This window comes from Suricata suricatta, chromosome 10 (assembly GCF_006229205.1).
Source record: "Suricata suricatta isolate VVHF042 chromosome 10, meerkat_22Aug2017_6uvM2_HiC, whole genome shotgun sequence".
Classification (NCBI taxonomy): Eukaryota; Metazoa; Chordata; class Mammalia; order Carnivora; family Herpestidae; genus Suricata; species Suricata suricatta.
The window spans coordinates 109,168,481-109,179,850 of NC_043709.1; the positions used below are offsets into that span (position 1 = coordinate 109,168,481).

The 11,370-nt window shown below is 40.4% G+C and overlaps 1 protein-coding gene across 1 annotated transcript in view; it reads right to left on the reverse strand.

The window, feature by feature from the left end:
• The window catches only part of KIF5B (kinesin family member 5B), a 49,966-nt gene extending 44,816 nt beyond the window's left edge, over positions 1–5,150 (reverse strand). Inside the window, exon 1 of the mRNA XM_029953656.1 lies at positions 4,570–5,150. Coding sequence (XP_029809516.1) covers positions 4,570–4,695 — 126 coding nt within the window. The 5' untranslated portion in view covers positions 4,696–5,150. The remainder of the gene's footprint in view (positions 1–4,569) is intronic.
• Positions 5,151–11,370: the final 6,220 nt, after the last annotated feature.

Here is an 11,370-nt window from a genome sequence, read left to right on the forward strand (position 1 = left end):
TAATTAACCGGGGATTGAGTGATTTTGGTGTTATATCATTGTTAAATTAAAAATTAAGTACTAATAAGCATTAAGTTGACAAAAGTTTTATTTTAATTCCAAAACTAAACTAGAATTTTGTTAAATAAGGCAAATGTTTTGTTTAGAGATTGAGACCCGAAGTTACTAACTGACCATAGCTTCCCGGGATGAAAAACAAGATTTGTGAAACATAAAAACAACTTGTAATGGGTCTATAATTAAGGGATATCTCTTAACTAAAAATCTTTCAAGAGAATTAAACAAAGGAACACTCACAATCTAGATAAAAATCCTACTTGGCCTTGAAATGTACATTATACAATCTTATTTCTATGAACCTTCAAAGATACCCCAAGTCATAAGATACATTCATATCTGACTTAGGGTTCATGTAGACAAAAACCAAAGAGGAATGTTTATTTGAACTGCAACCTACATCAGATCCTTTCATTCTCTTTCTTTCTTCCTTTCTTTCTTTCTTTCTTTCTTTCTTCCTTTCTTTCAAGATTTTAACTTTAAGTAGTCTCTACACCCAACGTGGGGCTTAAACTCAAAATCCCAGTATTAAGAGTTGCATGCTCCAACAGACTGAGACAGCAGGCACCCCATACCTCAGATTTCTTAGTGAAGTAAGTAGTTCCTGTTTGTATCCGCAGAGACCAAGCTGAACATCAAATGTGGTTATAAAGGACACCCTCCTAGCAGGCATATACCTTTCTCTGGAATTCTGAGTAGTGATCTTAGATCACATACGATTATAGCTTATCAGATTTTCTTTAGTTTGACAATGATGGTTAGCTAATATTCTACAACTGTCCAGGCATGTGATGATGACTTTTTCTCTTTTAATGTTCACTCTTAAGGTAATCAGGATCAAACACCAAATCATTCACTTGAAAAGAGAAATCATGTTGAACTATAGGCAAAGAACTGGACAAGATGATCTAAGTAGGTTTTACTTTCCTCTAATTTCTTTCTTTAAGGTTTTTTATTTATTTTGAGAGAGAGGAGGAGACCACAGAATCCAAAGCAGGCTCCAGGCTCTGAGCTGTCAACACAGAGCCTGACATGGGGCTCGAACTCAAGAGCCATGAGATCACAACCTGAGCTGAAGTTGGACGCTTAACCTACGGAGCCACCCAGGCACCCCTACTTTCCTCTAATTTCAATGAACTACACCAGCCTGTTTTTGGTTCTGACAGCCTCTACAGTATACCATATAAGGAACAATGATTAGTAAAGATACTTAATGATACACATACGCATGTTCCACTTTTATCATGAATAAATACTTTTTTCTACTGTTTTTTTTTTTTTTGGAGTTTTCAGCAGGCTCATTTCAACTACATATGGTGTTTCCCTTGTCCTCCTTTCTTTGTAGATAGCAAGTTATCTTATTTAAAGCAAATCCGTTCCATTTTTATCATTTAAAAGTTTTCCTTAGTGGCGCCTGGGTGGCTCAGTTGGTTGAGCGTCCGACTTCGGCTCAGGTCATGATCTCAGTTTGTGGGTTCGAGCCCCGCATCAGGCTCTGTGCTGACAGCTAGCTCAGAGCCTGGAACCTGTCTTCAGATCCTGTGACTCCTTCTCTCTCTCTCTCTCAAAAATAAATAAAAACATTAAAAACAAGTTTTCCTTAAATCCATTTATTTCATTCAATGTGATATTTATACTTCTTTAACAAGCACTTAATTACCAAAAATATCTGTATGAAAGTTGCAAAACACAGAGACACTTTAGGATTACAAGATTTGCCTGCCATAGGATATTATATTAAAATCACTGAAGTAACAGGAAAAAAGTTTCAACAATATATTGGACATTGAACTTCAATGAAAATGAGAATCCTTAAAAATTATAAAGGAGCACAGATTATTCCTATAATTCAGTAACATTATAAACTAAAATACTTATTCTTTAAATCTTGATTTAACCAGAAGACTATACATACTTTTTAGAAAGTTTTTTTTTTAATGTTTTATTTATTTTTGATACAGAGAGAGACAGAGCATAGAGGGGGAGGGTCAGAGAGAGAAAGAGACACAGAACTGGAAGCAGGCTCCAGGCTCTGAGCTAGCTGTCAGCACAGAGCCTGACGCGGGGCTCGAACCCACGAACGTGAGATCTGACCTGAGCTGAAGTCGGAGGCTTAACCGACTGAGCCACCCAGGCGCCCCATATACATACTTTTTAAATCATGTTTAAAATAATTCCGTTTTAAACGATGCATTGCAGCAATTCCTTCTTAAAACTGTTTATTTTTGAATCAAGATCCAGAAAAATGAACAAAATAAATCAACACATGACTTCTAGAGATTTCACTCTCCCAGCTATTCCTTATAAATTCCCAAACAACCTTTTAAAATATAAATTCATTAAAAAAATTGAGGCCTCAGAGTAACCAATAACCTAGTAAATGAAGATTAGTTCTTGAAAATAATAAACTAAACCTGTTGTCTAACATTTCTTAAAATTATGTGACTCGCTGTATGTTTACTAGTAAAATGTTTTTCAGTGTATTTAAAGGCCATCTGTTTATTATGGATTCACAATTCAATCACCTATTCATTATTTGTTATCATTGTTTATTTACATTGTTAAGTAATTTACAAGAACTTTATTCAAAGGGAACAACCTAGAATACATGTGTGCTTCCAGTGGTAATTACTCGTTTTAACTCAGTTCTCATATTTTACGTCGTACTGGGGCAGAAAGTTGCCTTCTCATGTAATACATCTTGTGATCTATCATTCCAGCAAATGAATCTTGATAATACTTATAGATTTGTTAAAACACACACAAATATCTATAGAAATGAGACATTCTTAACTAAAGTCAAAAAGGAAATCACTTCAATGTGTCAACCATTGTTGCAGCTGAGTAATCACAAAATCTCTGAGCAACTAGTAGCCAGTTTGCCAACTACCCAGGCCCTGCAAGCCTCCTCTGATTCCATGTTAAGATACCATCATAAAGGAAAAGGATGACTACTACTGTGCTTAACTTCTCAGCCTTACCATGATGTCATTTAGTTTTTCTCATGAGCTTGTTAACAAAAAGCCAGTCCAACAGTCTTCACACAGTAGTCGCTGGCAGTTGTTAGTAATCTAATGACTTGTTTGTCAAAAGTCTACTAAGCAACAAAGCGCTATGACATGACATTCATTACCTAGAGCTTAACTTTGCAAGCTTTCACATAAAAACTCTTGAAGAAGTTCAGTCCTGTCTTCTTTGTCAATGCTCTTAATCACCAATGTCCCATCTCCTGTGACCCTTTGTCCTATTTCCAAATTAGACTATGCAAACAATATGCTAAATATGGAAGGCCATTAGAGAAAAGATTAAGATTTTGTGCCATGGTAGCAATGTAGTAGAGAAAAGTTCTGCCACAATCACATTACCAAGAAAGATAAATTTAATTTTTAGCCACAATTAGGTATGTAATATCCTACTACCCATTTTAATCTTCTTGAACTGGGAATTCTATTTCCAGAGGTCCTTGCAATACCAGAGATCAGACCTCAAAATAAAAAAAAATCAACCTGACATTGTTTTCCCTGACAATGATCAGCTAACTCTACTACGTTTTACATTTTATAATACAAAGAACACTATTTCTCCGTCCTTGAGATTATCAAAATCAACTTTTCTTCAAGGCAGAAGTGGAGCTCTAAAGCTGGTCAAATTTTAATTGTTTTTTTTTAAAGCCTGCTTTTGTAATTACAGTACACACAAGAAGTTAACACTCTTTGCTATACTCTTAACCCATAAAACCCAGCAAGAGATTATAGATTTTTCTGGGCACTTACTTGACCCAATCTGAGTTGGCTAGAGCTGCTAGAAATTGGACAAAATTGATCACTACGATTTCAAAACTCACGCTTTTTACAGTCCTCAATTCATCATTTATAATAGTTAACATGAACGTTCATTCATCACTCAAAGGGGGCGGTGGGTGAACACTGGGGGTACAGGTATATTTGTAGTTGTTTGATAATTTTTCCTCCTCTCGAGAGGCAGACAATACGGTTCAACAAATAGTTGTATCTTTATCTTCTATAAAACTAAGTATCTTTACTAATTAAGGTACAGAAGGCCTAGTCTTAAAGCTCCGCGTTCTTAGCTGAACTTTAATCTCGCACATGTTACAAACGGTAAACTTGGGGGTAGTCCAAAACACCAACAGCATCAGCGCACGCACACGCGCGCGCGCGCACACACGCACACACACACGCACACACGCACACACACAGAGGCAAATACGCACTGAACTTACTCCCCGGACAGTTCCTCTAGTGCCCCAGGTGGGGGAGTGTCCCAGACAGAGACCAGGCGCCTCCCATCGCTGGGCACTTCAGTTCGGGGTGGGGGCGATCCAGGAACAGCCACGGGGCCGCGCAGGGTTATTTGAACCTGCAAACCCTATTAGGGGGTGGGGTTGGGGTCATCACTGCTAGCTCTCCGTTCTGCACCCCGCCACTTCCCCAAACTCGGGGCCCAGCCAGGCCCGAAGGAGCTAGACTGGGGGTAGGAGCGGGGGTCACTCACCGCGATCATGACCGTGTCTTCTCCCTGAAACTTGGCGATGTACTTATCGCCGCGGTTCACCTCAGACTCATTGAGAGGTCTGAAGCGACACATCACTTTGATGTTGCACTCGGCCGGGTCCGCCATCTTCCTCGCTGCCGGGGCCGGAGGCCGGGAGCCACTCCCCGCCTCTCAGTCTGGAAGTAAGCAGGCCCGAGCTGAAGACAGGGGTCGTGAAGTCCGAGAGCGTCAGCAGTCTGCCGCGTCGCCCGCTCTTCCCGCGGCAGCGGTGGCCCGGGAACCCAGACTCGAAGTGCCGGCGCCGGTAGCAGTCGCCCTGAGGCTCACTTCCGATCCATCATGGCAGCCATGGCGGCGGCGGCACGGGTGGAGAGTCTGCGGCTCCTCCGTTTCTCCCACGTCGGCCTGGGCAGGCTGCACGGGTTCGACGAGATTCTAGATACCGGGAAAATGGTCCCGTCTCTCTTCCTCGGAGACAGCAGGCCGGGCCCGCCGTCCGCCCGCCGGGCAGTTCGCTCGCCGGCTTGCCGGCAGCCGCCCGACCACTTAAGAGGCCAAAGACCGGCGACTGGGCGGTGGGATGGGCGGTGCGCGTGGAGCACGGCGCACGCGCGGCGGGTCCCCGCCGAGATGACCAATCCGCGTCCGCGCCAGGCCGCGCCGCCGCCCTGCAGCTACTCCGCCTGGGGGTCGCCGATTCAAGTTTTACTGGAAGCTCTCATACAGATCTTTGGTTGCCGCCGCCGCCTGACCCGGCGGCTTTCCGGGCGCAGCGTTTCCCAGAGCCAAAGCAGATGCGTTTAGCTTTCTTTTCTTCAGGGGTCCAGGGATTTGTTAAAACTGCCTTGTGTTGTCGTTTGTGTAAATAAAATACTGTATTCCTAATAAGGAAGTGTTTGTCTTCGGTTTGGTCTGGAAGTAAAACTGGTTCCTAGCCCACCTTTGTAGAGCGCTTTCCCGGAGAAAGGAAGATTTGAATGAAGGATGGGGTTTGGTTCTCTGGTTTAAGTGTTTACTCTTTACTGAGAGAGTGGGTTGGGACAAGTAAGAAAAAAAATTTCTTTTAAGGAATGAAGAAGATTGCCGAAGATTGTGTAAGAGTAAGGTGAGCAGGAAGAAGGCCCTCAGTCAATCGGAGGTCCCGCTTCTCCGGTAATATATGGAACTCGTCCATCTCAACACTAGAGGAATGACTGGCCTGGGCGTAAAGATGGTCTTAAAAGACCTGGATAAATTTGTGGATTATACGTCAGCTAAGTGGCATTTTAGAAAGGTGGATACCATGACTCTCAACTGGAAGTGTCTCTGAGGTGCTGTGAAAGGAGAATTGCAAAGTCAATCAGGAACCCTTCCTTCCTCTGGTTCTCACTTTTAGTTCCTAAAATGAATGATTGGATGATACAAACCTCCAGTGCTCTGTCTTCGCCCTATCATCCAAATGGCTCCATAAACGAATCCAAACTTCAACAGACACAGGTTTGTTGATCCACTGCGATGAGGGAGAGTTCATACCTGAGAAACTCTGGGACATCTCACGAAACAAAGGAAAAGATGGAATTACAGAGCTCAGGGGGAAGTATGGCGTTTAGGTAAAATTTTAATAAAGATGTGTTTTAGTAGGCTTCAAACAAAGCAGAGCTGTGACATCAGGTCTAGACTACAAGTGGACCCAAGGTCCTGTTTCCTTGGGGATTAAAAAGTTAAGATAGATGTGGAAAGTTGTCTTCAGAAACCCCTGACCCAAATCTCTGCACCTGTCTTGAAAGTCAATCAAGGCAGTTTCTCTATGTCTTAGATCCTCGAAGCAAGAGTAGAATGTTTTATTCTGGTATAATTTCAAACAGTGATTCTGATAGTCTATAATTGTAGAGAACCATGTTTTCGGTGGAGAGCAGCAATCATTCAAAGAAGGAGATTGTTGTGGCAGGTGGGCCACCAGTTTTCCACCTTTTCAACGGGATTTCATGACGACCCTGTCCTCAGCACTCTGCTCTTTTCTCTCAGCCATGTCTTCAACAATTGCTAGACTCTTATCTACAACCCTGACCTTTTCACCTGTTGTGACATTCCCATCCCTCTAGCTGCTTATAGGTCAACTTCTTTTTTTTTAAATTTTTTAAAATGTTTTATTTATTTTTGATACAGAGAGAGAGACAGAGCATGAGAGGGGGAGGGGCAGAGAGAGAAGGAGACACAGAACTGGAAGCAGGCTCCAGGCTCTGAGCTAGCTGTCAGCACAGAGCCTGACGCGGGGCTCGAACCCACGAACGTGAGATCCGACCTGAGCCAAAGTCTGAGGCTTAACCGACTGAGCCACCCAGGCGCCCCTAGGTCACCTTCTTTAGGATGATTTACCTTAACATTACATTTGACAGTCTAGAGACAAAATTAATCGCTCAGTTCAACTACTCAACTTTTCAGTTTGATTCCCAGTATCAGCATTCTTCCATACTCATAGGCTATAAAAAAGTTCCACTATTTACTTCATCCCCTATACATGCAAAAGAGAAATCTGATAGTCTGTGTCTGAAGTTCCTCAACGTCCACTCCACCATTCCTGTGTGTCTTCTTCACCTCAGATTGGGGGAATGATTGCTCTAGAGCAGTCTCCATGGAGTAGGGGTTCCAAAAAGGTGACTCAGGTGACTGCTGGATATGGGACAGGAAAGAGGTTGATGAAAGGGCCAAGGAATTAAGCTCTGGAAGCATTTGCTGTTCAAGGTACTTTGGTTGCAACTATTGCCTCTCTCTTCCTCCTGCGCAGCAGATTCTGGAAGCACAGACTTTATGAAAACAAAATCCAGAAAGGGAAGTGTCTGCAAGAGCCTTCTGCTTTCAGCTCTGACTTACACACTTTTTCTGGGCAAGGGAGCATAAAGAGCCTGGCTCTGCCTAGGACCAGGAAGGAGATAAATGCTAGGTGAAAAGTAAAATATTTCTAAAAACTGTCTTGTCACCTGAGTGAGGAATAGTGCTTTCAAGAAATAGGCTATAAGAATAATTTTCATAGTGAAACAAAAGATTGATTTTTTTTTAAAAAATTGGTTAATCCTGGTTTTTCTTCCAAATATAGAAAAGACTGGTGTTATTCAAAATTAGCAATGAAACAGGTTCCCTTGAGGGTACAGTTTGAGACTCATTAATACAACTTTTTCTGAAGAAAATGTGAGTGGTACTTGTACCTATACAGATGGATTGATCAGTTGACTGAGATTTAATAATTTTATTTGTTAATGCTGAAGTTAAAAAAAAAGAGAAACCCCAATGTTGACAAAGTGAACACAGAGACATCCCTTTTTTTCTTTTCTTTTCTTCTTTTTTTTTTTAACCATGTTAATCCCCACTATCCCCCACTTCCCTCTTGGTAACCATCATTTCTCTATAGTTAAGAGTCTATTTCTTGGTTTGTCTCAGTCTCTCTCTCTCTCTCTCTCTCTCTCTCTCTCTCTTTTATCCCTTTGCTTTTTTGTTTTGTTGCTTAAATTCCACATATGAGTGAGATCATATGGTATCTGTCTTTCTCTGACAACTTATTTCGCTTAGCATTAGAGTCTTTAGCTCTATCCATGTTGTTGTAAATGGCAAGATTTCATTCTTTTTTATGGCTGAATAATATTCCATGATATATGATATGTATCATATCTATATATCCCACATCTTCTTTATCCATTCATCTATCTATGGGCACTTAGGCTGCTTCCATAGTTTGGCTAGTATAAATAATGCTGCAGTAAACAGGGGTGCATGTATCCCTTCAAATTAGTGTTTTTGTACTTTTTGGGTAAATAAAATACCCAGTAGTATGACTACTGGATCACAGGGTACTTCTATTTTTAACTTTTTGAAGAACCTCCATACTGTTTTCCTGAGTGGCTGTACCAGTTTCCGTTCCCACCAATAGTGCGCAAGGGTTCCTTTTTCTCCACATCTTTACTAATACTTGTTATTTCTTGCATTTTTTTTAAATTTTAGTCATGCTGACATGTGTAAAGTGATATCTCATTGTGGTCTTGATTTACATTTCCCTGATGATGAGTGATGTTGAGCATCTTTTTGTGTGTCTTGTTGGATATCTGTATGTCTTCTTTGAAGAAACGTCTATTCTTGTCTTCTGCCCATTTTTCACTTGGATTGTTTGCTTTTTGGGTGTTGAGTTGTATAACTTATTTAAATGTTTTGGATATTAACCCTTTATCAAATATGTCATTTGTGAGTACCATCTTCCGTTCAGTAGGTTGCCTTTTAGTTTTGTTGATTGTTTCCTTCACTGTTCAGAAACTTTTTAATTTCACTTTCTGCTGCTTCATAATATATTAGTGTATAGCAATGCAACAGATTTCTGTACATTGTTTTTGTATCTGATGACTTTACTGAATTCATTTATCAGTTCTAGTCGTTTTTTGGTGGAGTCTTTCAGGTTTTCTACGTATAGTATCATGTCATCTACAAATTGTGAGTTTTACTTTTTCCTTATCAATTTGGATGCCTTTTGTCTCTTTTTGTTTGCTTGCCGTGGCTAGGACTTCCAGTACTATGTTGAATAAAAGTGGTGAGAGTAGACATCCTTGTCTTGTTCATGACCTTAGGGGAAAAGTTCTCAGCTTTTTACATCCCATTGAGTATGATGTTTGCTATAGGATTATATAAGACCTTTATTATGTTGAAGTATGTTCCCTTTAGACCTACTTTGCACAGGGTTTTATTATGATGGATGTTGTAATTTATCAAATGATTTTTCTGCTTCTACTGAAATAATCATATGGTTCTTATTCTTTTTCTTATTGACATGATGTATCATGTTGATAGTTTTATGAATATTGAACCACGCTTGCATCCTGGGAATAAATCCTACTTGATCTTAGTGTATGATTTTTTCAATGTATTGTTGGGTGGGTTTGCTAATATTTTGTTGACAATTTTTCCATCTATATTCATGAGAGAGAGATATTGGCCTGTAGTTCTTTTTTTGTGGTGTCTTATCTGGTTTTGGTATCAGGGTGATACTGGCCTAAGAGAATGATTCAGAAGTTTTCCTTCCTCTTGCATTTTTTTGGAGTAGTTTTAGAAGAATAAGAATTAAGTACCTATACAGATTTAGAACATTAAATCTCTATTGTGGAAGTTCACCACCAAAGATGATCCTCCAATAAAGCAAGTGTCCTGGATTCAGGCTTCTCTCCTGGCCCTGTAACTTACTTGTAACCATATAATATGGCAGATTTGTGATGCACTGCATGCTATCTGAGACTAAGTGAGAAGTCTTGTAACTTCCACTTAGATCTCTTTGGACACTCTCGCAGAGAGGTCTGAACTGCCACATAAAAAGACCAACTACCCTGGGAATACCCTGCTAGAGAGGCCTTATTATTATTATTAGTAGTAGTAGTAGGCACTCTAACCATAGTCCCAGTTTATCCCAGCCTTCCAGCCGTCCTTACCCAGACACCAGACTTGCAGGGGAGGCCACTTTGAACTGTCCTGACCAGCACACCCAGCAGATAAGTATCAGTGAGTAATCTCAAGTGACACCGTGGAGCAGAAGAATCACCCAGCTGAGGCCTGCCCAAATTCCTCATCCACAAAATCATGAGATGTCATAAAATGGCTACTGTTTAAAGATAATCAATTTTGAAAATCTGTTACATGGAAATACACAACTAGCATGATAACCCACAACTTGGAACTTATAATTTATCTCCTAGAAATGACTCTGTAAAATGTTACTTATGCATAACATATGTTCTTAGATTGGACTATATTTTAGATTGATTATAGTTAAAGAGGACCTAAGAATGTAACATTAATTATGACATTATTACTATGAGAAAATTTGTTTATATTTAATGTGAAACAACTTTTTAAATGGGCATTTAGAATAGGAAATTATAGTATTTCCTTTTTTGAAATGTGTACAAGAGGCACCTGTTCCTTTCCATTTCTATGACCCCTTCCTAGTCCCAGGCCTTAACAACCGCATGCCTGGATTACTGTGACAGCACCCAGCCTCTTTTCCATTTGATTATTCAGCAAGGATGGGTTGAGCTCCTACTACCAGCCAGGCACTGAGACAAGTTCTGGGGATACAATAATGAAAGAGGACAAACAATTCCATTCCATATCCACTACTTTACATATAGTAATTTTCACATTAAATTTCCTAAAAACTTGCTTTATTACATCATTGCATTTCTTGAGAACTTACAACTCCCTTTTTTCTTACTGGAGCAAGTTCCAATTCTTCTGCTTTGAGTCCAAAGCCTTCTATCATCTGACTTCCTCTTATTTATGTAGGATTTTCCCACTGTTCAACATCCTACTCTCTTGATTCCTGGCAACTGCCTTTTTCACTGACCTTTCATATTTTGCTAATTTCAAGGTCCTGCCATCTCACCTTGAATTTACCTTATGGCCACTCAAACTCCATTCATCTTTCCCCTAGTCCCAGCTCCTGCAAATGTTTTCCTGGAATAGAATTCTTTCACAAATCAGACATAAAATCCCTGCATTCTATTTAAGACCATAGTTTAATTCTTTAGAGCATATATTTTTTAATGTTTTTATCAACATGGCACACATCCATTGTTTAAGAATAGAATTATGGGGTGCCTGGTGGCTTAGTTGGTTAAGCGTTGGACTCTTGATTTCGGCTCAGGTCATGATCTTACAGTTCATGAGTTTGAACCCCATGTAGGGGCTCTGTGCTGATGGTGCAGAGCCTGCCTGGGATTCTGTTTCTCTCTCCCTCTCTTTGCCCTCTCCTGTTGTGCACTCTCTCTTTCTTTCTCCCTCTCCAAAAAAAAA